General features: G+C 38.4%; 1 protein-coding gene across 1 annotated transcript in view; it reads left to right on the top strand.

Moving 5' to 3' along the window:
- The window catches only part of LOC119031591, a 41,982-nt gene extending 14,480 nt beyond the window's left edge, over positions 1-27,502 (top strand). Inside the window, exons 3-5 of the mRNA XM_037120168.1 lie at positions 923-20,298; positions 27,276-27,314; positions 27,427-27,502. Coding sequence (XP_036976063.1) covers positions 923-20,298; positions 27,276-27,314; positions 27,427-27,502 — 19,491 coding nt within the window. The remainder of the gene's footprint in view (positions 1-922; positions 20,299-27,275; positions 27,315-27,426) is intronic.
- The last annotated feature ends 399 nt before the right edge of the window (positions 27,503-27,901 follow it).

Genomic DNA, 27,901 nt, shown 5'->3' with positions numbered 1-27,901 from the left:
AGCCACCAATAAGTGCTGGCACAGTTTGATAGTATTCACAGTTGTCTACGAGTATGCTGAAGTCAGCTGTGGTAGTAACTGTAACAACACATACGAACAAACTAACATTATTCAAGCACACTAACCATTCTGAAACGTCCTGCTGCAGCCACCGAATCTGTACTTCTCAAGGAGCCTCCTCCTTCTTGGTCCGATTCTGGGTCAAACTGGTATGGTAGAATGAAAAAAATATCAGTGAGCCATGGCGTTACATCCACCGTAAACATTAGCGCATGCTACTGCTAACGCAAGGGGATCCCCCTCCCTGAGAGTGACAGAGGGGGAAGGGCTCTCCAAGTAGGCGTTGACAGAGGGAGCTCATTAGCATTTAAAGGTGCAGGCACAGAAACAGACTACTGTCAGTTTAGCTCAGTAGAGCAACTTTTAGACAGCTGAAATTCAGGACCATGGATGGGTTTGGGGCAATGCATATTGAATACAGAATTGTTAGACCGCTGACAGCTAAAATACACAAAATACTTGTAAGTAGGATACATTCATTGTGACTTTGGGTCCACATATTAGCATTAGCATATTAGTGTTTTGTTCCTTTACATTACATCTTGCATCTGAACATTACCCATAAATATTTACATTGAATCTTTTTATAATGACCTACATTCATTTAAATGCAATGCAAATCTTGTACGACTACTTTCACTCGAGTAAAAAAATGTAATATTTTCTACACCACTGCTACCTGTCTCCGGAAAATGGTAATGGGTTTAATGATTCTGGGATTTGGGGTTTTATGCATCCCAGAATTATTACCCACTACCATGTTCCTATGGCAGGTAGCAGCAGTGGAGGAATTATTCCCATATATCTGACTAAGTTAAATTGAAACAATGGAAACAATGACCACTCTTTCTTTTTTATGAAGGATGAGGTGACTTCCATGAAAACTCGGGTCAGCAAATGGATATCAACAGAATCTGCAATCAAAATGGCTTGTTCAGTCAACGCATCTAAACAAGAACCACAGAAAGAAATACACGGAGACTCTCTCAGAGATCAAACATTTGAAATCTTGTCAAACAAAAATGGAACAGAAGATGAAATTGCAAAAGAGGCCATGTATTTGCAACAATATGAACCATTAGGAGATCAGCATAAAAGTAAAGAAATAACAAAGCAGGTGTATATGCATTCAGAGCACAAACAGGCTCAAGACCTCAATTTATTTGGTGTGGACGTGAAGGAAAAGCAGAATGTTTTCTTACGGATGCAGACAGAAATTCATCAAGACATATTAATGGATGATGATCAGATTGAATTACTAGGGAAGGTAAGAGAAAAGGTGAATGTGGAAAATCAGATATCGAAACTCAAGGAGAGAGAGGGGAAAATGAGGGAGCAAATAATGTATGCGATGAAGTACATGAAGGACAGAAATGAAGAGGTAAAAAGGCTATTTATAGAAATAAATAACCTGCAGAGCCAGAGACCAGAGACTAAGACTGGGCTACAAAACACATTCAGGGAAACTGGAGATGTAGAAGAAATAGTGCCTAGACTCCTTAAGGAAACAGATTACAGAGATATTTTGAGGGTAATCACCAATGTTTTAGAATATGAAAATCAAATGCAAAAAGAGGAGAAAGGCAATATGGTGAGACAAGAATTAGCTGATAAGTCTGACTTGAGGAGACTGGATGTTGAGAAGCAAAAACAAATTCAGGAGTCAAGAGAAGATCAACAAATACATCCTGAGGAGATGGATAGAGGTGCTTCTAAAAAGGACTCAGGAAGCGCTGATTTACAAAGATTAAGGACAGAGATTTATAGTACACAAGAAATCATAAGATTAGTTGCACTAGAATTTGAAGACCAAACTGAAGAAAGTAACATAAATAAAGATCACAAGGATGAAGGCAATGCAATTGAAGGTTTGCTAGAAGACATTAAACAATTCCAAGAGCTTTTGAAAATGTTCATTACTGAAATGAGGAAATGTGAAATGCACCTGAAAGAAGAAATGGACAACATGAAATGGATGCAAACAGCAGGAAAGAAACAGAGAAGAGAGCTGGATCAGAGGTTAGAGAAAACATTGATAGAGAGAGACGAACTACATATTTTAAAAATACATATCAAGAAGCTAACTGAAGTGGTTGGGCAGAAGTTGGAGAAAATGGCAAAAGTAAAGTGCACCATTGAGAAAATGTGTACAAAAAGCAGAAAGAAAGGTGAAGTCATTGAGATAATTTTGAAAGAGACCAAAGTAAAACTGAGACAGTTAGAGGACCTGAACTATACAATTGAGGCTGCAAAAAAAAGCATTGAAAACAGCAATCTCTTAATATCCCAAGAAAGAGCTGAGCTTAAAAAAATCAAAAATGAAATCAGGCAGCAAAACCATAGAAAACCTTTCTTGGAAAATACTGAGAGAGAGAACAGAGACTTAAGGAAAAGCGTCAGAATGGGAACAGATAAAGAAATTAAACAAATGAAGAAAACCAGAATGGCCATAGAAATGGAGGAAATGGAAAATGAAACTGTCAGACTGAGATTTGAAAACCAGAAACTTGAGGAGAACATGAAACTAATTATGGACCATTTGGATCAAAAAAACTGTGAAATTGAGCAACTTCAAAAATCATTAAGTGAACAACTGAAACAGAAGACTGAGAGAGAAGATAATGGAGTGCTGAAACAACACATTCAAGCAGAGAAGCAGAATGTGAGAATAGCAAGACAACAAGCTGAGGCAGAAATACATGAGATGAACCATTTACGGGGGAGTATGGCAAGACAGAAATTAGAGCTTGTCCATATGAACAAAAGAGAAATGAGAGAAATGGAGCTGGTGATAACAGAGCTTGAAGCAAAGAAAAAAGAAAGTAAACGGATAGTTAGAAAAAGGATGAGACAAAAGGAGGAGAGTGAAATAATGTGGAAAGAATTACCAAGACAAAAGAAATTACTGAGGAAAGATACTGCTAAGAGAAGAAGAGAATTAGACCAAAGACTGGAGAAAACCATGAGAGAAAGGGATGAGTTAGAAATTATGAGGATAAAGGATGAGATAGGTGATGGAAAGCAAAGTAACAAAGGCAAGAATATTGTTGTCCATGTATACACAAAACAAGAAAAAGAAGGGCTGGTAAAGCAAGAGGTTAAATGCATCATGAAGACAGCTGAAATTATGTACCAAAGCTCTAAAGTCTCCAATTCAGTTATTGACCCTCAAAACATGAGACAAAAGATTAATTTACATTTGGAAATAATTTGGGGGGAATTGGTGAATCTTGAAAATGTAAATGCAAATTTAAAGAACCAAATAGAAGAGTTCAATGCAGTAAAGGCTGCAAACACAACCATCAAAGACAGCTTGAACAGAATCAAATCTCAGATAAAGATGAACTTTGAAAAAATGACTATACAGGTGAATGCAGAGAGGGATGAAATGGTTCACATGTGGGAAGCTATCCGAAAACAAAAACTGGAGCTTGAAATTACACTAGAGAACATAAAAAGGGAAAGAAGAGCGATGGAAGTGTTAAGGTCTGAGTTAGAAATCAAAAAAAGAGAAAATCAACAGATGATTAAGAAAGGCTTACGAAAAGGGTGTGAAGTTCAAAATATGTGGGCTGAGGTCAGAGGAGAAAAAATTGCTCTCAAGAGGGAGACACAGAAGAAGAGAAGGGAGATTGACCAGCAACTTGATGGGATCATTAGAGAAAGGGATGAACTAGAGATCATAAAACTGAAGCTTGAAAGAGAAAAAGACAAGAACATTGATGGGATGAAAGTCTTAGAGAGTAAAGAAGACAAACAATTTATGAAAGAGGAAAAAAAAAAGTTGGAAATCAAAACGGCTGAACGACAAAAGGGGAAAGAACATGCAGACAGTCTGTTTCATGAGATACATGAGAAGAAAGAGAAACGAGAAACTCTTCTTTTGGAAAAACAAGTTACTGAAAAACAGAAGGCCAGGCTGAATCAAGACAGGGAGGATCTGAATAAGGTCAATGAGATGATGAAGAAAGAGAAACTGGACTTGGAGCTGATGAGGTACAACATCCAGAAACAAAATGACATATTAGAACAGCAGAAACAGAATATCACAGAGGAAAGAGACAAACTGGAAAATACGAAGGCTGAGCTACGTGAGAAGAAAGAACATGCAGACAGTCTATTTCATGAGATACATAGAGAGAAAACCAATATTAAAGATCTGACTCTTCAGATTCAGATGGAGAGAGACAAACTTGAAAATGTCATGAACACGATGACCTTAAAACAAAAACAACAAGATCTCATGGAAGACGAGATCAAAAGATCAGCAGAAGAACTCAAAACCAGTAGGAAAGTTTTGGAAACTGAAAGACGAGAACTTAAAGCTCTGAGGAATGATCTTAACAAGAAGAAAGAAGAGATTGAAGCTACCATGAACAACATTAGTGAAGAGAGAGAAAAACATAATCAAATGAAGATCAGCTTTGACTTGGACAGACAAGTATTTGACAAGGAGAAAGATCAAATAAAAGGTGAACTCTCTGATTTGAAATGTAGACAAGAGCAGTTCATGAATAACTTACAATCTTTGAGAAGAAACCTGCAAGTGCTGAATGAAAAGGCAAGTGGAAACATTAAAAGCAAAATGTGTAAATTATGTCAAAACAATGAAGGAGTGCAAGTATTATCCCTCGGATTGGAACAACACCTTGAAGCCTTTCATCAAGGGAGAGACCAGATGTTGGTTTACAAGAAGCTCCTACAGACAGAAAAGGAGGCCCTGAGAGGTTTCCTGTCAGACATGGCCATCCAGAGAGAAGAGATGCGACATCTTCTGTTTGAAAAACAAAACATTGAAAAAGGAAAGGCCAGGCTGAATCAAGACAAGGAGGATCTGAATAAGGTCAATGAGATGATGACGAAAGAGAAACTGGACTTGGAGCTGATGAGGTACAACATCCAGAAACAAAATTACATATTAGAACAGCAGAAACAGAATATCACAGAGGAAAGAGACAAACTGGAAAATACAAAGGCTGAGCTACGTAATAAGAAAGAACATGCAGACAGTCTGTTTCATGAGATACATAGAGAGAAAACCAACATTAAAGATCTGACTCTTCAGATTCAGATGGAGAGAGGCAAACTTGAAAATGTCATGAACACGATGGCCTTGAAACGAAAAGGTGAAGAACTTGTGGAAGACAAGTTCAAAAGACAAACGGAAGAACTCCAAACCATTAAGGCTAATTTGGAATCAGAAAGACGAGAACTGAATATTCTGAGGAATGATCTCCACAAGACGAAAGACGAGATTGAAGCTGCCCGAAACAACATCAGTGAAGAGAGAGAAAAACTCAATCAAATGAAGATCATCTTTGACATGGGTAGACAAGTACTTGAGGAGGAGAAAGATCAAATGAAAGGCGAACTCTATGATTTGAAATATAGAGAAGAGCAGTTCATGAGTAACTCACAATCTTTGAGAAGAAACCTGCAAGTGCTGAATGAAAAGGCAAGTGGAAACATTAAAAGCAGAATGTCTAAATTAGACCACAACATTGAAGAAGTGCAAGTATTATCCCTCGGATTGGAACAACACCTTGAAACCTTTCATCAAGGGAAAGACCAGATGTGGGTTTACAAGAAGCTCATACAGACAGAAAAGGATGGCCTGAGAGGTTTCCTGTCAGACATGGCCATCCGGAGTGGACAGATGGAAAGTCAAGAGATGCGACGTCTTCTGTTGGAAAAAAAAGATATTGAAAAACGGAAGGCCAGGCTGAATCAAGACAGGGAGGATCTGAGTAAGGTCAATGAGATGATGAAGAAAGAGAAACTGGACTTGGAGCTGATGAGGTACAACATCCAGAAACAAAATGACACATTAGAACAGCAGAAACAGAATATCACAGAGGAAAGAGACAAACTGGAAAAAACAAAGGCTGAGCTACGTAAGAAGAAAGAACATGCAGACAGTCAGTTTCATGAGATACATAGAGAGAAAACCAGCATTAAAGATCTGACTCTTCAGATTCAGATGGAGAGAGACAAACTTGAAAATGTCATGAACACGATGACCTTAAAACAAAAACAACAAGATCTCATGGAAGACGAGATCAAAAGATCAACAGAAGAACTCAAAACCAGTAGGAAAGATTTGGAAACTGAAAGACGAGAACTTAAAGCTCTGAGGAATGATCTTAACAAGAAGAAAGAAGAGATTGAAGCTACCATGAACAACATTAGTGAAGAGAGAGAAAAACATAATCAAATGAAGATCAGCTTTGACTTGGACAGACAAGTATTTGACAAGGAGAAAGATCAAATAAAAGGTGAACTCTCTGATTTGAAATGTAGACAAGAGCAGTTCATGAGTAACTTACAATCTTTGAGAAGAAACCTGCAAGTGCTGAATGAAAAGGCAACTGGAAACATTAAAAGCAAAATGTCTAAATTATGTCAAAACAATGAAGGAGTGCAAGTATTATCCCTCGGATTGGAACAACACCTTGAAGCCTTTCATCAAGGGAGAGACCAGATGTTGGTTTACAAGAAGCTCCTACAGACAGAAAAGGATTCCCTGAGAGGTTTCCTGTCAGACATGGCCATCCAGAGACAACCGATGCGACATCTTCTGTTTGAAAAACAAAATATTGAAAAAGGAAAGGCCAGGCTGAATCAAGACAAGGAGGATCTGAATAAGGTCAATGAGATGATGACGAAAGAGAAACTGGACTTGGAGCTGATGAGGTACAACATCCAGAAACAAAATGACATATTAGAACAGCAGAAACAGAATATCACAGAAGAAAGAGACAAGCTGGAAAATACAAAGGCTGAGCTACGTAATAAGAAAGAACATGCAGACAGACTGTTTCATGAGATACATAGAGAGAAAACCAACATTAAAGATCTGACTCTTCAGATTCAGATGGAGAGAGGCAAACTTGAAAATGTCATGAACACGATGACCTTGAAACGAAAAGGTGAAGAACTTGTGGAAGACAAGTTCAAAAGACAAACGGAAGAACTCCAAACCATTAAGGCTAATTTGGAATCAGAAAGACGAGAACTGAATATTCTGAGGAATGATCTCCACAAGACGAAAGACGAGATTGAAGCTGCCCGGAACAACATCAGTGAAGAGAGAGAAAAACTCAATCAAATGAAGATCATCTTTGACATGGGTAGACAAGTACTTGAGGAGGAGAAAGATCAAATGAAAGGCGAACTCTCTGATTTGAAATATAGAGAAGAGCAGTTCATGAGTAACTCACAATCTTTGAGAAGAAACCTGCAAGTGCTGAATGAAAAGGCAAGTGGAAACATTAAAAGCAAAATGTCTAAATTAGATCAAAACAGTGAAGAAGTGCAAGTATTATCCCTCAGATTGGAACAACACCTTGAAGCCTTTCTACAAGGGAGAGACCAGATGTGGGTTTACAAGAAGCTCCTACAGACAGAAAAGGATGCCCTGAGAGGTTTCCTGTCAGACATGGCCATCCGGAGTGGACAGATGGAAAGTCAACAGATGCAACATCTTCTGTTGGAAAAACAAGATATTGAAAAACAGATGGCCAGGCTGAATCAAGACAGGGAGGATCTGAATAAGGTCAATGAGATGTTGAAGAAAGAGAAACTGGACTTGGAGCTGATGAGGTACAACATCCAGAAACAAAATGACACATTAGAACAGCAGAAACAGAATATCACAGCGGAAAGAGACAAGCTGGAAAATACAAAGGCTGAGCTACGTAATAAGAAAGAACAGGCAGACAGGGTGTTTCATGAGGTACATAGAGAGAAAACCAACATTAAAGACCTGACTCTTCAGATTCAGATGGAGAGAGACAAACTTGAAAATGTCATGAACGCAATGACCTTAAAACAAAAACAACAAGATCTCATGGAAGATGAGATCAAAAGATCAACAGAAGAACTCAAAACCAGTAGGAAAGATTTGGAAACTGAAAGACGAGAACTTAAATCTCTGAGGAATGATCTTAACAAGAAGACAGAAGAGATTGAAGCTGCCATGAACAACATTATTGAAGAGAGAGAAAAACATAATCAGATGAAAATCAGCTTTGACTTGGACAGACAACTACTTGACAAGGAGAAAGATCAAATAAAAGGCGAACTCTCTGGTTTGAAATGTAGAGAAGAGCAGTTCATGAGTAACTTACAATCTTTGAAAAGAAACCTGCAAGTGCTGAATGAAAAGGCAAGTGGAAACATTAAAAGCAAAATGTCTAAATTATGTCAAAACAATGAAGAAGTGCAAGTATTATCCCTCGGATTGGAACAACACCTTGAAGCCTTTCATCAAGGGAGAGACCAGATGTTGGTTTACAAGAAGCTCCTACAGACCGAAAAGGATGCCCTGAGAGGTTTCCTGTCAGACATGGCCATCCAGAGAGAAGAGATGCGACATCTTCTGTTTGAAAAACAAAATATTGAAAAAGGAAAGGCCAGGCTGAATCAAGACAAGGAGGATCTGAATAAGGTCAATGAGATGATGATGAAAGAGAAACTGGACTTGGAGCTGATGAGGTACAACATCCAGAAACAAAATGACATATTAGAACAGCAGAAACAGAATATCACAGAGGAAAGAGACAAGCTGGAAAATACAAAGGCTGAGCTACATAATAAGAAAGAACATGCAGACAGTCTGTTTCATGAGATACATAGAGAGAAAACCAACATTAAAGACCTGACTCTTCAGATTCAGATGGAGAGAGACAAACTTGAAAATGTCATGAACGCAATGACCTTAAAACAAAAACAACAAGATCTCATGGAAGATGAGATCAAAAGATCAACAGAAGAACTCAAAACCAGTAGGAAAGATTTGGAAACTGAAAGACGAGAACTTAAATCTCTGAGGAATGATCTTAACAAGAAGACAGAAGAGATTGAAGCTGCCATGAACAACATTATTGAAGAGAGAGAAAAACATAATCAGATGAAAATCAGCTTTGACTTGGACAGACAACTACTTGACAAGGAGAAAGATCAAATAAAAGGCGAACTCTCTGGTTTGAAATGTAGAGAAGAGCAGTTCATGAGTAACTTACAATCTTTGAAAAGAAACCTGCAAGTGCTGAATGAAAAGGCAAGTGGAAACATTAAAAGCAAAATGTCTAAATTATGTCAAAACAATGAAGAAGTGCAAGTATTATCCCTCGGATTGGAACAACACCTTGAAGCCTTTCATCAAGGGAGAGACCAGATGTTGGTTTACAAGAAGCTCCTACAGACCGAAAAGGATGCCCTGAGAGGTTTCCTGTCAGACATGGCCATCCAGAGAGAAGAGATGCGACATCTTCTGTTTGAAAAACAAAATATTGAAAAAGGAAAGGCCAGGCTGAATCAAGACAAGGAGGATCTGAATAAGGTCAATGAGATGATGATGAAAGAGAAACTGGACTTGGAGCTGATGAGGTACAACATCCAGAAACAAAATGACATATTAGAACAGCAGAAACAGAATATCACAGAGGAAAGAGACAAGCTGGAAAATACAAAGGCTGAGCTACATAATAAGAAAGAACATGCAGACAGTCTGTTTCATGAGATACATAGAGAGAAAACCAACATTAAAGATCTGACTCTTCAGATTCAGATGGAGAGAGACAAACTTGAAAATGTCATGAACACGATGACCTTAAAACAAAAACAAGAAGATCTCATGGAAGACGAGATCAAAAGATCAACAGAAGAACTCAAAACCAGTAGGAAAGATTTGGAAACTGAAAGACGAGAACTTAAAGCTCTGAGGAATGATCTCCACAAGAAGAAAGAAGAGATTGAAGCTGCCATGAACAACATTCGTGAAGAGAGAGAAAAACATAATCAGATGAAGATCAGCTTTGACTTGGACAGACAAGTACTTGACAAGGAGAAAGATCAAATAAAAGGCGAACTCTCTGATTTGAAATGTAGAGAAGAGCAGTTCATGAGTAACTCACAATCTTTGAAAAGAAACCTGCAAGTGCTGAATGAAAAGGCAAGTGGAAACATTAAAAGCAGAATGTCTAAATTAGACCAAAACATTGAAGAAGTGCAAGTATTATCCCTCGGATTGGAACAACACCTTGAAACCTTTCATCAAGGGAGAGACCAGATGTGTGTTTACAAGAAGCTCATACAGACAGAAAAGGATGCCCTGAGAGGTTTCCTGTCAGCCATGGCCATGCGGAGTGGACAGATGGAAAGTCAAGAGATGCGACGTCTTCTGTTGGAAAAAAAAGATATTGAAAAACGGAAGGCCAGGCTGAATCAAGACAGGGAGGATCTGAGTAAGGTCAATGAGATGATGAAGAAAGAGAAACTGGACTTGGAGCTGATGAGGTACAACATCCAGAAACAAAATGACATATTAGAACAGCAGAAACAGAATATCATAGAGGAAAGAGACAAACTGGAAAAAACAAAGGCCGAGCTACGTAAGAAGAAAGAACAGGCAGACAGGGTGTTTCATGAGGTACATAGAGAGAAAACCAACATTAAAGACCTGACTCTTCAGATTCAGATGGAGAGAGACAAACTTGAAAATGTCATGAACGCAATGACCTTAAAACAAAAACAACAAGATCTCATGGAAGATGAGATCAAAAGATCAACAGAAGAACTCAAAACCAGTAGGAAAGATTTGGAAACTGAAAGACGAGAACTTAAATCTCTGAGGAATGATCTTAACAAGAAGAAAGAAGAGATTGAAGCTGCCATGAACAACATTAGTGAAGAGAGAGAAAAACATAATCAGATGAAAATCAGCTTTGACTTGGACAGACAACTACTTGACAAGGAGAAAGATCAAATAAAAGGCGAACTCTCTGGTTTGAAATGTAGAGAAGAGCAGTTCATGAGTAACTTACAATCTTTGAAAAGAAACCTGCAAGTGCTGAATGAAAAGGCAAGTGGAAACATTAAAAGCAAAATGTCTAAATTATGTCAAAACAATGAAGAAGTGCAAGTATTATCCCTCGGATTGGAACAACACCTTGAAGCCTTTCATCAAGGGAGAGACCAGATGTTGGTTTACAAGAAGCTCCTACAGACCGAAAAGGATGCCCTGAGAGGTTTCCTGTCAGACATGGCCATCCAGAGAGAAGAGATGCGACATCTTCTGTTTGAAAAACAAAATATTGAAAAAGGAAAGGCCAGGCTGAATCAAGACAAGGAGGATCTGAATAAGGTCAATGAGATGATGACGAAAGAGAAACTGGACTTGGAGCTGATGAGGTACAACATCCAGAAACAAAATGACATATTAGAACAGCAGAAACAGAATATCACAGAGGAAAGAGACAAGCTGGAAAATACAAAGGCTGAGCTACATAATAAGAAAGAACATGCAGACAGTCTGTTTCATGAGATACATAGAGAGAAAACCAACATTAAAGATCTGACTCTTCAGATTCAGATGGAGAGAGACAAACTTGAAAATGTCATGAACACGATGACCTTAAAACAAAAACAACAAGATCTCATGGAAGATGAGATCAAAAGATCAGCAGAAGAACTCAAAACCAGTAGGAAAGATTTGGAAACTGAAAGACGAGAACTTAAAGCTCTGAGGAATGATCTTAACAAGAAGAAAGAAGAGATTGACGCTACCATGAACAACATTAGTGAAGAGAGAGAAAAACATAATCAAATGAAGATCAGCTTTGACTTGGACAGACAAGTATTTGACAAGGAGAAAGATCAAATAAAAGGTGAAGTCTCTGATTTGAAATGTAGACAAGAGCAGTTCATGAATAACTTACAATCTTTGAGAAGAAACCTGCAAGTGCTGAATGAAAAGGCAAGTGGAAACATTAAAAGCAAAATGTGTAAATTATGTCAAAACAATGAAGGAGTGCAAGTATTATCCCTCGGATTGGAACAACACCTTGAAGCCTTTCATCAAGGGAGAGACCAGATGTTGGTTTACAAGAAGCTCCTACAGACAGAAAAGGAGGCCCTGAGAGGTTTCCTGTCAGACATGGCCATCCAGAGAGAAGAGATGCGACATCTTCTGTTTGAAAAACAAAATATTGAAAAAGGAAAGGCCAGGCTGAATCAAGACAAGGAGGATCTGAATAAGGTCAATGAGATGATGACGAAAGAGAAACTGGACTTGGAGCTGATGAGGTACAACATCCAGAAACAAAATTACATATTAGAACAGCAGAAACAGAATATCACAGAGGAAAGAGACAAACTGGAAAATACAAAGGCTGAGCTACGTAATAAGAAAGAACATGCAGACAGTCTGTTTCATGAGATACATAGAGAGAAAACCAACATTAAAGATCTGACTCTTCAGATTCAGATGGAGAGAGGCAAACTTGAAAATGTCATGAACACGATGGCCTTGAAACGAAAAGGTGAAGAACTTGTGGAAGACAAGTTCAAAAGACAAACGGAAGAACTCCAAACCATTAAGGCTAATTTGGAATCAGAAAGACGAGAACTGAATATTCTGAGGAATGATCTCCACAAGACGAAAGACGAGATTGAAGCTGCCCGAAACAACATCAGTGAAGAGAGAGAAAAACTCAATCAAATGAAGATCATGTTTGACATGGGGAGACAAGTACTTGAGGAGGAGAAAGATCAAATAAAAGGCGACCTCTCTGATTTGAAATGTAGAGAAGAGCAGTTCATGAGTAACCTACAATCTTTGAGAAGAAACCTGCAAGTGCTGAATGAAAAGGCAAGTGGAAACATTAAAAGCAAAATGTGTAAATTATGTCAAAACAATGAAGAAGTGCAAGTATTATCCCTCGGATTGGAACAACACCTTGAAGCCTTTCATCAAGGGAGAGACCAGATGTTGGTTTACAAGAAGCTCCTACAGACAGAAAAGGATGCCCTGAGAGCTTTCCTGTCAGACATGGCCATCCAGAGAGAACAGATGCGACATCTTCTGTTTGAAAAACAAAATATTGAAAAAGGAAAGGCCAGGCTGAATCAAGACAAGGAGGATCTGAATAAGGTCAATGAGATGATGACGAAAGAGAAACTGGACTTGGAGCTGATGAGGTACAACATCCAGAAACAAAATGACATATTAGAAAAGCAGAAACAGAATATCACAGAGGAAAGAGACAAGCTGGAAAATACAAAGGCTGAGCTACGTAATAAGAAAGAACATGCAGACAGTCTGTTTCATGAGATACATAGAGAGAAAACCAACATTAAAGATCTGACTCTTCAGATTCAGATGGAGAGAGGCAAACTTGAAAATGTCATGAACACGATGACCTTGAAACGAAAAGGTGAAGAACTTGTGGAAGACAAGTTCAAAAGACAAACGGAAGAACTCCAAACCATTAAGGCTAATTTGGAATCAGAAAGACGAGAACTGAATATTCTGAGGAATGATCTCCACAAGACGAAAGACGAGATTGAAGCTGCCCGGAACAACATCAGTGAAGAGAGAGAAAAACTCAATCACATGAAGATCATCTTTGACATGGGGAGACAAGTACTTGAGGAGGAGAAAGATCAAATGAAAGGCGAACTCTATGATTTGAAATATAGAGAAGAGCAGTTCATGAGTAACTCACAATCTTTGAGAAGAAACCTGCAAGTGCTGAATGAAAAGGCAAGTGGAAACATTAAAAGCAAAATGTCTAAATTAGATCAAAACATTGAAGAAGTGCAAGTATTATCCCTCGGATTGGAACAACACCTTGAAGCCTTTCATCAAGGGAGAGACCAGATGTGGGTTTACAAGAAGCTCATACAGACAGAAAAGGATGCCCTGAGAGGTGTCCTGTCAGACATGGCCATCCGGAGTGGACAGATGGAAAGTCGACAGATGCAACATCTTCTGTTGGTAAAACAAGATATTGAAAAACAGATGGCCAGGCTGAATCAAGACAGGGAGGATCTGAATAAGGTCAATGAGATGATGAAAAAAGAGAAACTGGACTTGGAGCTGATGAGGTACAACATCCAGAAACAAAATGACACATTAGAACAGCAGAAACAGAATATCACAGAGGAAAGAGACAAGCTGGAAAATACAAAGGCTGAGCTACGTAATAAGAAAGAACAGGCAGACAGGGTGTTTCATGAGGTACATAGAGAGAAAACCAACATTAAAGACCTGACTCTTCAGATTCAGATGGAGAGAGACAAACTTGAAAATGTCATGAACGCAATGACCTTAAAACAAAAACAACAAGATCTCATGGAAGATGAGATCAAAAGATCAACAGAAGAACTCAAAACCAGTAGGAAAGATTTGGAAACTGAAAGACGAGAACTTAAATCTCTGAGGAATGATCTTAACAAGAAGAAAGAAGAGATTGAAGCTGCCATGAACAACATTAGTGAAGAGAGCGAAAAACATAATCAGATGAAAATCAGCTTTGACTTGGACAGACAACTACTTGACAAGGAGAAAGATCAAATAAAAGGCGAACTCTCTGGTTTGAAATGTAGAGAAGAGCAGTTCATGAGTAACTTACAATCTTTGAGAAGAAACCTGCAAGTGCTGAATGAAAAGGCAAGTGGAAACATTAAAAGCAAAATGTCTAAATTAGATCAAAACATTGAAGAAGTGCAAGTATTATCCCTCGGATTGGAACAACACCTTGAAGCCTTTCATCAAGGGAGAGACCAGATGTGGGTTTACAAGAAGCTCATACAGACAGAAAAGGATGCCCTGAGAGGTGTCCTGTCAGACATGGCCATCCGGAGTGGACAGATGGAAAGTCGACAGATGCAACATCTTCTGTTGGTAAAACAAGATATTGAAAAACAGATGGCCAGGCTGAATCAAGACAGGGAGGATCTGAATAAGGTTTATGAGATGATGAAGAAAGAGAAACTGGACTTGGAGCTGATGAGGTACAACATCCAGAAACAAAATGACATATTAGAACAGCAGAAACAGAATATCATAGAGGAAAGAGACAAACTGGAAAAAACAAAGGCCGAGCTACGTAAGAAGAAAGAACAGGCAGACAGGGTGTTTCATGAGGTACATAGAGAGAAAACCAACATGAAAGACCTGACTCTTCAGATTCAGATGGAGAGAGACAAACTTGAAAATGTCATGAACGCAATGACCTTAAAACAAAAACAACAAGATCTCATGGAAGATGAGATCAAAAGATCAACAGAAGAACTCAAAACCAGTAGGAAAGATTTGGAAACTGAAAGACGAGAACTTAAATCTCTGAGGAATGATCTTAACAAGAAGAAAGAAGAGATTGAAGCTGCCATGAACAACATTAGTGAAGAGAGAGAAAAACATAATCAGATGAAAATCAGCTTTGACTTGGACAGACAACTACTTGACAAGGAGAAAGATCAAATAAAAGGCGAACTCTCTGGTTTGAAATGTAGAGAAGAGCAGTTCATGAGTAACTTACAATCTTTGAAAAGAAACCTGCAAGTGCTGAATGAAAAGGCAAGTGGAAACATTAAAAGCAAAATGTCTAAATTATGTCAAAACAATGAAGAAGTGCAAGTATTATCCCTCGGATTGGAACAACACCTTGAAGCCTTTCATCAAGGGAGAGACCAGATGTTGGTTTACAAGAAGCTCCTACAGACCGAAAAGGATGCCCTGAGAGGTTTCCTGTCAGACATGGCCATCCAGAGAGAAGAGATGCGACATCTTCTGTTTGAAAAACAAAATATTGAAAAAGGAAAGGCCAGGCTGAATCAAGACAAGGAGGATCTGAATAAGGTCAATGAGATGATGACGAAAGAGAAACTGGACTTGGAGCTGATGAGGTACAACATCCAGAAACAAAATGACATATTAGAACAGCAGAAACAGAATATCACAGAGGAAAGAGACAAGCTGGAAAATACAAAGGCTGAGCTACATAATAAGAAAGAACATGCAGACAGTCTGTTTCATGAGATACATAGAGAGAAAACCAACATTAAAGATCTGACTCTTCAGATTCAGATGGAGAGAGACAAACTTGAAAATGTCATGAACACGATGACCTTGAAACGAAAAGGTGAAGAACTTGTGGAAGACAAGTTCAAAAGACAAACGGAAGAACTCCAAACCATTAAGGCTAATTTGGAATCAGAAAGACGAGAACTGAATATTCTGAGGAATGATCTCCACAAGACGAAAGACGAGATTGAAGCTGCCCGGAACAACATCAGTGAAGAGAGAGAAAAACTCAATCACATGAAGATCATCTTTGACATGGGGAGACAAGTACTTGAGGAGGAGAAAGATCAAATGAAAGGCGAACTCTATGATTTGAAATATAGAGAAGAGCAGTTCATGAGTAACTCACAATCTTTGAGAAGAAACCTGCAAGTGCTGAATGAAAAGGCAAGTGGAAACATTAAAAGCAAAATGTCTAAATTAGATCAAAACATTGAAGAAGTGCAAGTATTATCCCTCGGATTGGAACAACACCTTGAAGCCTTTCATCAAGGGAGAGACCAGATGTGGGTTTACAAGAAGCTCATACAGACAGAAAAGGATGCCCTGAGAGGTGTCCTGTCAGACATGGCCATCCGGAGTGGACAGATGGAAAGTCGACAGATGCAACATCTTCTGTTGGTAAAACAAGATATTGAAAAACAGATGGCCAGGCTGAATCAAGACAGGGAGGATCTGAATAAGGTCAATGAGATGATGAAAAAAGAGAAACTGGACTTGGAGCTGATGAGGTACAACATCCAGAAACAAAATGACACATTAGAACAGCAGAAACAGAATATCACAGAGGAAAGAGACAAGCTGGAAAATACAAAGGCTGAGCTACGTAATAAGAAAGAACAGGCAGACAGGGTGTTTCATGAGGTACATAGAGAGAAAACCAACATTAAAGACCTGACTCTTCAGATTCAGATGGAGAGAGACAAACTTGAAAATGTCATGAACGCAATGACCTTAAAACAAAAACAACAAGATCTCATGGAAGATGAGATCAAAAGATCAACAGAAGAACTCAAAACCAGTAGGAAAGATTTGGAAACTGAAAGACGAGAACTCAAATCTCTGAGGAATGATCTTAACAAGAAGAAAGAAGAGATTGAAGCTGCCATGAACAACATTAGTGAAGAGAGCGAAAAACATAATCAGATGAAAATCAGCTTTGACTTGGACAGACAACTACTTGACAAGGAGAAAGATCAAATAAAAGGCGAACTCTCTGGTTTGAAATGTAGAGAAGAGCAGTTCATGAGTAACTTACAATCTTTGAGAAGAAACCTGCAAGTGCTGAATGAAAAGGCAAGTGGAAACATTAAAAGCAAAATGTCTAAATTAGATCAAAACATTGAAGAAGTGCAAGTATTATCCCTCGGATTGGAACAACACCTTGAAGCCTTTCATCAAGGGAGAGACCAGATGTGGGTTTACAAGAAGCTCATACAGACAGAAAAGGATGCCCTGAGAGGTGTCCTGTCAGACATGGCCATCCGGAGTGGACAGATGGAAAGTCGACAGATGCAACATCTTCTGTTGGTAAAACAAGATATTGAAAAACAGATGGCCAGGCTGAATCAAGACAGGGAGGATCTGAATAAGGTTTATGAGATGATGAAGAAAGAGAAACTGGACTTGGAGCTGTTGAGGTACAACATCCAGAAACAAAATGACACATTAGAACAGCAGAAACAGAATATCACAGAGGAAAGAGACAAGCAGGAAAATACAAAGGCTGAGCTACGTAATAAGAAAGAACAGGCAGACAGTCTGTTTCATGAGGTACATAGAGAGAAAACCAACATTAAAGACCTGACTCTTCAGATTCAGATGGAGAGAGGCAAACTTGAAAATGTCATAAACACAATGACCTTAAAACAAAAACAACAAGATCTCATGGAAGATGATTTCAAAAGATCAACAGAAGAACTCAAAACCAGTAGGAAAGATTTGGAAACTGAAAGACGAGTACTTAAAGCTCTGAGGAATGATCTTAACAAGAAGAAAGAAGAGATTGAAGCTGCCATGAACGACATTAGTGAAGAGAGAGAAAAACATAATCAGATGAAGATCAGCTTTGACTTGGACAGACAAGTACTTGACAAGGAGAAAGATCAAATAAAAGGCGAACTCTCTGATTTGAAATGTAGAGAAGAACAGTTCATGAGTAGCTTACAATCTTTGAGAAGAAACCTGCAAGTGCTGAATGAAAAGGCAAGTGGAAACATTAAAAGCAAAATGTCTGAATTAGGTCAAAACAATGAAGAAGTGCAAGTATTATCCCTCGGATTGGAACAACACCTTGAAACCTTTCATCAAGGGAGAGACCAGATGTTTTTTTACAAGAAACTTATACAGGCAGAAAAGGATGCCCTGAGAAGTTTCCGGTTAGACATGGTCATCCGCAGAGGACAGCTTGAAAGTCAAGGGATGCAACATCTTCTGTTGGAAAAACAAGATATTGAAAAACAGACGGCCAGGCTGAATCAAGACAGGGAGGATCTGAATAAGGTCAATGAGATGATGAAGAAAGAGAAACTGGACTTGGAGCTGACGAGGTACAATATCCAGAAACAAAATGACATATTAGAACAGCAGAAACAGAATATCACAGAGGAAAGAGACAAACTGGAAAAAATAAAGGCTGAGCTACATAATAAGAAAGAACATGCAGACAGTCTGTTTCATGAGATACATAGAGAGAAAACCAACATTAAAGATCTGACTCTTCAGATTCAGATGGAGAGAGACAAACTTGAAAATGTCATGAACACAATGACCTTAAAACAAAAGCAACAAGATCTCATGGAAGACGAGTTCAAAAGATCAACAGAAGAACTCAAAACCAGTAGGAAAGATTTGGAAACTGAAAGACGAGAACTTAAAGCTCTGAGGAATGATCTTAATAAGAAGAAAGAAGAGATTGAAGCTGCCATGAACAACATTAGTGAAGAGAGAGAAAAACATAATCAGATGAAGATCAGCTTTGACTTGGACAGACAAGTACTTGACAAGGAGAAAGATCAAATAAAAGGCGACCTCTCTGATTTGAAATGTAGAGAAGAGCAGTTCATGAGTAACTTACAATCTTTGAGAAGAAACCTGCAAGTGCTGAATGAAAAGGCAAGTGGAAACATTAATAGCAAAATGTCTGAATCATGTCAAAACAATGAAGAAGTGCAAGTATTAACTCTCGGATTGGAACAACACCTTGAAGCCTTTCATCAAGGGAGAGACCAGATGTTGGTTTACAAGAAGCTCCTACAGACAGAAAAGGATGCCCTGAGAGGTTTCCTGTCAGACATGGCCATCCGGAGTGGACAGATGGAAAGTCAAGAGATCCGACATCTTCTGTTGGAAAAACAAGATATTGAAAAACAGAAGGCCAGGCTGAATCAAGACAGGGAGGATCTGAATAAGGTCAATGAGATGATGAAGAAAGAGAAACTGGACTTGGAGCTGATGAGGTACAACATCCAGAAACAAAATTACATATTAGAACAGCAGAAACAGAATATCACAGAGGAAAGAGACAAACTGGAAAAAACAAAGGTTGAGCTTCGTAAGAAGAAAGAACATGCAGACAGTCTGTTTAATGAGATACATAGAGAGAAAACCAACATTAAAGACCTGACTCTTCAGATTCAGATGGAGAGAGACAAACTTGAAAATGTCATGAACACAATGACCTTAAAACAAAAGCAACAAGATCTCATGGAAGACGAGTTCAAAAGATCAACAGAAGAACTCAAAACCAGTAGGAAAGATTTGGAATCAGAAAGACGAGAACTGAATATTCTGAGGAATGATCTCCACAAGACGAAAGACGAGATTGAAGCTGCCCGGAACAACATCAGTGAAGAGAGAGAAAAACTCAATCACATGAAGATCATCTTTGACATGGGGAGACAAGTACTTGAGGAGGAGAAAGATCAAATGAAAGGCGAACTCTATGATTTGAAATGTAGAGAAGAGCAGTTCATGAGTAACTCACAATCTTTGAGAAGAAACCTGCAAGTGCTGAATGAAGAGGCAAGTGGAAACATTAAAAGCAAAATGTCTAAATTAGATCAAAACATTGAAGAAGTGCAAATATTATCCCTCGGATTGGAACAACACCTTGAAGCCTTTCATCAAGGGAGAGACCAGATGTGGGTTTACAAGAATCTCATACAGACAGAAAAGGATGCCCTGAGAGGTTTCCTGTCAGACATGGCCATCCGGAGTGGACAGATGGAAAGTCAAGAGATCCGACATCTTCTGTTGGAAAAACAAGATATTGAAAAACAGAAGGCCAGGCTGAATCAAGACAGGGAGGATCTGAATAAGGTCAATGAGATGATGAAGAAAGAGAAACTGGACTTGGAGCTGATGAGGTACAACATCCAGAAACAAAATTACATATTAGAACAGCAGAAACAGAATATCACAGAGGAAAGAGACAAACTGGAAAAAACAAAGGTTGAGCTTCGTAAGAAGAAAGAACATGCAGACAGTCTGTTTAATGAGATACATAGAGAGAAAACCAACATTAAAGACCTGACTCTTCAGATTCAGATGGAGAGAGACAAACTTGAAAATGTCATGAACACAATGACCTTAAAACAAAAGCAACAAGATCTCATGGAAGACGAGTTCAAAAGATCAACAGAAGAACTCAAAACCAGTAGGAAAGATTTGGAAACTGAAAGACGAGAACTTAAAGCTCTGAGGAATGATCTTAACAAGAAGAAAGAAGAGATTGAAGCTGCCATGAACAACATTAGTGAAGAGAGCGAAAAACATAATCAGATGAAAATCAGCTTTGACTTGGACAGACAACTACTTGACAAGGAGAAAGATCAAATAAAAGGCGAACTCTCTGATTTGAAATGTAGAGAAGAGCAGTTCATGAGTAACTTACAATCTTTGAGAAGAAACCTGCAAGTGCTGAATGAAGAGGCAAGTGGAAACATTAAAAGCAAAATGTCTAAATTATGTCAAAACAATGAAGAAGTGCAAGTATTATCCCTCGGATTGGAACAGCACCTTGAAGCCTTTCATCAAGGGAGAGACCAGATGTTGGTTTACAAGAAGCTCCTACAGACAGAAAAGGATGCCTTGAGAGGTTTCCTGTCAGACATGGCCATCCAGAGAGAAGAGATGCGACATCTTCTGATTGAAAGACAAAATATTGAAAAAGGAAAGGCCAGGCTGAATCAAGACAAGGAGGATCTGAATAAGGTCAATGAGATGATGACGAAAGAGAAACTGGACTTGGAGCTGATGAGATACAACATCCAGAAACAAGATTACATATTAGAACAGCAGAAACAGAATATCACAGAGGAAAGAGACAAACTGGAAAATACAAAGGCTGAGCTACGTAATGAGAAAGAACATGCAGACAGACTGTTTCATGAGATACATAGAGAGAAAACCAACATTAAAGATCTGACTCTTCAGATTCAGATGGAGAGAGGCAAACTTGAAAATGTCATGAACACAATGACCTTAAAACAAAAACAACAAGATCTCATGGAAGATGATTTCAAAAGATCAACAGAAGAACTCAAAACCAGTAGGAAAGATATGGAAACTGAAAGGCGAGAACTTAAATCTCTGAGGAATGATCTTAACAAGAAGAAAGAAGAGATTGAAGCTGCCATGAGCAACATTAGTGGAGAAAAAGTAAAACTCTGTAAAATGAGGACTTTACTTGACAGAGAGCGAGAAATGCTTTCTAACAAAAAGGACAGAATGGAAGACAGACGATGTTACCTCAAGATGAGAGAAAATCACCAGCTGAATAAAATGAAATCTATAGACACTGTGAGAGTAAAACTTCAACAGCTGAATGAAAGGATTTGTGAAGAAATGAAAAACAACATGGAGACTTTGCAACACAACAATGAGGATCTTCAAATTCTGTATACTGTATGTGAACAAAAACTGTCAGAATTTGATGAACAGAAAGAAAACCAGGCTTGCAACACTGAGCAGTTGGAGAGAGAAAAGGATGGTCTGAGGAGTATAGTCTCAGATATTGCCAGCCAGAGAGAGATGCAAAATCAATGGAAGCAAGGGCTTGAGTTGGAGAAGGACCGTCTCGAAAAACTTAAGTCCGGTCTGAAACAAGAGAGAGAGGATCTGAATGTAGTGAATGAGATGATGGAGCAAGGGAAAATGGACTTGGAGCTGATGAGGTGTCACATCCAGAAAAAAACTGACATATTAGAACAGCAGTTCCAAAATATAACAGAGGAAAGAGAAAAGCTGGAAATCACAAAGACTGAGCAACAAAGCAAAAAAGAAATGACTGATTCCCCTGTCGATGAACTAAACCCAGATAAACAAGACGTATTTCAACCAAAGGAAATCGAACTACCTGTGGTCAAAATCAAGGGTTTTCAGGTAACCAGTTTACAAAAGTCTATGTTATGTCTGAGTGCCAAACTCGTGAAGCTTAGTCAACGCACACAAGGGGACTTCAGTGAAAGCATGTACAGTTTAGAGCAGACAACAAGAACCATACTTCAATTGAAGTCACTATTGGATCTCATGTGCGATGAACTTGTCAAACAGAAAAATAAGACCAGTTGTTATTTTAACTTGATCCAAAGAGAGAAGAAACACTTGTTGACAAAGAAGATTGACAAAGTAGTCCAAACTGAAAATGTAGCTAAAAAGTTGCTGCTGCAGCACAGTGTCCCAAAGCAGGATTTCATGAAACCTCATAAGGGTAAATGTGAAAAAGATGTTCTACAGTCAGATGTCACTATCCACACTGAAGAGTTTGAACATTACTGGAAGTTCGAGGGAGACAGATGTACAATACTCTGTGAGTATGCAGCAGAGAAAGATGACTTTACTGGCCAAGATATGTCAAGAACAGATTGTTTCCGAAACATCTGGAAGGACACTAAAATGGAGCGCAAGGAAATTTACCAAATGAAGTGCAGGGGTTATGAGATGAGAACAAATCTAGAGAGAAAGCTTAAGGTGATCAATCAGTATGTGAAGAGGACACGGAAAGGAAAGGAACCATTGGAGAAGACGAACCTCAACCATACCCTGAGTAAAGACACCGCATCTCAAGGTGACTGCAAGAGAGACTGCAAAAGTCTTGATGAAAAATACACAGAGCTCCAACAACTTAAGGTTCAGATGCTTGGTGAGATTGAGAAACTACACATCAAAGAAAGACTGTCTGGGACACTAACAACTAGAGACAAAGCTGATCAAATTTTCCAAGGGGGTTTTACCAAAGGGGATGTAACAGTGCAGGTAACAGGACAAGCTTCTATCAAAACATATCAAGAAACTGAACCAGCTCCAGAATCAACCGGTGGACTCCTCTGTCAGTTCCGCCAGTACTGCTATCGCTGCTGCTGCCCTTGCTGTACCTGCTGTAAGCGAGCGAGCCCAGAGGAGAAATGAGGGTTACATCTATTTCAGTACTTGCTCTAGCATTCATTTAAATTACACTGTTTTTACTTAAACACGTTTTTAATTTAATCACATATAGTACAAAGATTGTATCAGAATATCTTTCTCTGAATGATTCAGTGTCTGACTGTACAAATACTTGAAAAATTTAAAACTGCCAGTCTGATTTTAGGTCTCCTTATTTATAGGAATTGTGAAATCAGTGAAATCAAATTTTAGAATGCTTTTTAAGACAGTCATGAAAACGAACAAAAAGTGGTAAAAGAACTTAAAATGTTAAGTTATAAGCCCTTTTAAATCCTGCTTTACTTTTACTCTCTATTGTGCCATATTTTGAACGAGGTATCATTAGTTATTTTTTACTTTTGATTATATTACTGGAAAATAAAAATGCATCTATTTCAAATAATATTTACTATATATGCCTTGGTTTGCTGTGTACCCATGGAGATTAAAACTAGTTATCTGATTGTGGTGGTTTCAGACCAATGACCAATAAAAACATAGTCCGTGGCACAACTTACCTCCAGGTGGGGGTAAAACGAGTAAGGGGTCAGGGTTAATTGAGCCAAAATCATACAAAATCATACAATTTTTTGATGATTTTAACTAATCAATCAATCGATCAATTGAACAAAGGCAAAAACTTCAGTAAAACCATGTGTTGGTGTGTGTTTGTAAAACATGCAAACTTTTCAGTATCATTTTAATTAAACTTGTAACAGTGACATAGAAAATGTGTGTGTGTGTGTGTGTGTGTGTGTGTGTGTGTGTGTGTGTGTGTGTGTGTGTGTGTGTGTGTGTGTGTGTGTGTTTTAGTCTGCAGTTCTGGAATTAAATATCAGCCCCTTCATTTTTGTTGGTTTTGTTTGTGATTTTTTGCCTCTCTTTGAAAGTTATCATTCATTTATATTATTTTGCTACAGTTATTTAAGATATAAATCAATAAATATAAATATCAAGAAATCTAGACATCTAGTGGGGTTTTTTCACTGGCCTTTCTGGCTGCATGGAGTTTTACCGTGTACAGTGCTGTGTACAATATATGCATATATATATATATATATATATATATATATATATATATATATATATATATATATATATATATATATATATATATAGATAGATAGATAGATAGATAGATAGATAGATAGATAGATAGATAGATATACACACACGCAATATTCCCCCTTTCTGCTTCTGAACATACACATACAAATACATACATACACAAACCACCATTCAACACCCTCAAAATACAATGCACTATATCATTTTGTTTTTGCTTGTTCATTCATTTATTAAGTGTTAGAATATGTTAAATCCCTACACTTACCTTTCAATGTAAATACATAAATGTATGTTTTGAATAATTCATTTTCTTTGAAGAAAAACCTGTCAAATAAAATTATCCAAATAGTTACAACGATTTTCTGTCAGGTAATTTATTTACTTGTATAACAAAACACTTAATTTTAATATTGAAATTATTCATGTCAGCCTTCTGCTGTGCTCTAGCATTGTTCCTGTATTATTCTGCTCCTACTGTTTCTTTAATTGTTCATCATCAATTTATTTACATTTCTAAAAAGGAAAACAAAATAATTCAAGCAAATGAAAACTGAATAAATCTGTTATTTGCTCCGCAGGTGTGTGTCTTGGCAAAGCAGAGAATAACACATTGGGTTTTGTAGTTTGGGCTCACTGGGCTTAGAACTGCTTCCAAACCTGGCAGAGCAACCTGATAGCATTCATTTTCAAGTCACAAATCATAGCAGCTGCCTTGAAAATCCAAGGTATAGATATCTAACTCTTTAACTGTCTTTATATTGGATATACAGTATCTTGTTCCAATATGTTGATAGTTTAACGGCCAGGACACAAGTTTCACAGATTGCAACCTCAACACCTGGTCTAACTGTCACAGGGCTGGCCCAATGAATCCTGAGCATCCTCCAAAAAAATACTTACTTACTTGCATGTAAATCTGAGTATGAGAGCACCCAAGTAGACCAACTAACTAGGCCTTTATTGTCTTTGGCTAACGTGAAGGGGAAACATGGTCAGAAGACAGAAGCACAAGTTACTTTCTTGGGTTTGCAACTCAACTGTTGTAAATCCAAGGTTTCTGGAACAATTTAAAAAAGCTTAACCTTAAGTGCAAACTATAAACAGAACTTGTCACATTACAAGCATGCTCAGTCATTTCTTGTCATGTGGCAGTAAATGTTTTCACAAGTGTTGCACTCAGAACAGTAACAGAATGCCAAGCTTTGTACTCAGCTGCATCAGAGACCTCAGGTCTGAATGTCACGGTTGGCCGATGTCTTTCGACCGTTTTTTTTTTTTGTTGCCTCTCTATCTAATCCACCATCCATGTAACTGCTGATACCTAATAAATATTAGGTATCAGCATTTACGTGGATGGTGTCAAGAATGAGGTCTCTTTATAGGAGGATAGTAGTGGCTGTTTGTGGTTATATAGGGTTGTTGTTATCTGCTGGCTCTGACTCTTGAGCTGCTCCTGTAGGCTAAGGATGGTTTGCTCTCTCAGATGCAGCTCTTCTATTACAGAAGTGAGTTCTCTCATCAGGGCCCATATTCACAAAGAATCTTAAGGCTAAATGTAGCTCCTAACAGGCGAATTTAGGAGCAACTCCTACAAATAAAGGGCGTGTCAGTCGTAACTTTGGGACTCCTAATTTTTGAAAATAAGAGTTATTCACAAAACATTTTAGGCCTAAAAGTAGCACATAAGTCTGGGAGACCTTAGAAGTAGTCCAGAGGACTCCTAACTCCCTAAGACCTAGTCACAGCCGAATGTTTTGGAGACGCTAAATGACGGAATAATTAAAAGAATGTCAGATGGACCACGAAGGGACTGAAGTTGTGGCTGACTTGGTGAGGGATGCAATAACGTCCCCAACCAACCGAAACAATCCATTAACACCAGAGTTAAGATGTTTGACAAAACTCCGGTATTTGGCTACGGGGAAAATGCAGCTCTTCGCATGGGACTAGTATTACCTGGGGACCTCAAGTGATTTAGAAATTATCCCACCATGTCTGTGTTTCATGCGGCGCATTCGCACAGGATAAGTGAAGTCTGTGTTTAACTTGAATTTACTTGCTGGAGCAGCACAACTGTTAGATATGGATCTTTTTAATATAATAACTGGTGAGTCTGTTGAAAGATGGAAAAATGTTCCTTAACGCATGCTGCCATGCATGTAATCCATCTAATCATCTTTCGAGATTTTGCTCTTCTGATGAACCTTCTGAATTTGCACCCAAAATGCTGTCAAAACTTTCATTTATAGCTCCCATGTAGCCTCCATAATTCTCAACCGGGAAAAAGGCAGAAAAAAGGTGTTGAAAACACAAAAAACCTTAAGAAAAACAAAAAACGACCCCAAATCACAGAGATGCCGATTCACACGGGACTAATATTATCAAATGACCTCTGTGTTTGGCGAAATATGGTAGGTAATTTGCGGTGGAATTTTTACTTATCATGGACATGCAAATTCGCACGGGATTAAGATCACAGACGACCTCTGCAATTATTAGAAATTACTGGAGGTAATGTCTTTTTTAATAGCTTTGTCATGGGCTTGTAGGCAACTTCCTTATTTTCACTTCATGCATTGCGTTGCCTAAATGACAACCAATCACTGTTGTCACCACTTCTAAGTGCGTCCTTATAAAATGAAATCATCCATAGCAACAGAGTTACTTCTAGTTTAGGAATTCAATGTTTTCATAAAAATAGGTCTCACTTTGTGAAATACTTTTAAGAAATGACTCCCACACAAAAACTTTTAGTCCAATTTAGGAGTACTCCTAACGTTAAAATTAAAGTCTCTGTGAATACGGGCCCAGAACTTCTCTGTTCTGCTGTGGTCCTTGATTCTCTCTGTAGCTCCTGCGGGGAAGCTTTCAACCCATTCTTCAAATACCTGTACTGGCCTCTTAGCTGTTATCAGATGCATCAATAGCCCCATTCACACTGCCCTTTGGGTGCAGGAATCATGTGCTGATTCTCTGCATCGTTCTCTGTGTGAAAGTTTCAGATGCGGAGAGGTGGGACAGTTTTGCTGCTGCTCTGATATGGCTCTGGAGGTAGTATCAGAGCCGCAGCAGAGGTGAGCCGGGCAGCTGGTGTTCACTGAAGGTGTAGCTAAACAGATCTTTAACTCATCAAATAAAAGAGAAATGTCCCACAAGGCAACATTACAGGACCAAACAACAGTAATGTGGTAACTGGTAGTTTGGAAACTTGTGAGGAATAAAATACAGTAGTTATACATGGAAAGGTGTCACACTGTCTATCCTACCAGCTCTTGGACTTGGACTCAACATGTTTATTAATTAAACAGTGGTGATCCACCAACTTGGACATCGATCAGCCATCTTGTAGTCCCTTTTGGTCAGCCGTTTTCTTTGTAGTCTTCCTTTGTCCATGACATGCGGCATGGTACTTTGAAACTCAGCCATCATTTTGCTCTTGTCTTACACACACACACACACACACACACACACACACAC

Source organism: Acanthopagrus latus, chromosome 13 (genome assembly GCF_904848185.1).
Source record: "Acanthopagrus latus isolate v.2019 chromosome 13, fAcaLat1.1, whole genome shotgun sequence".
NCBI classification, from domain to species: domain Eukaryota; kingdom Metazoa; phylum Chordata; class Actinopteri; order Spariformes; family Sparidae; genus Acanthopagrus; species Acanthopagrus latus.
This window is presented reverse-complemented; position numbering and strand designations above follow the sequence as displayed.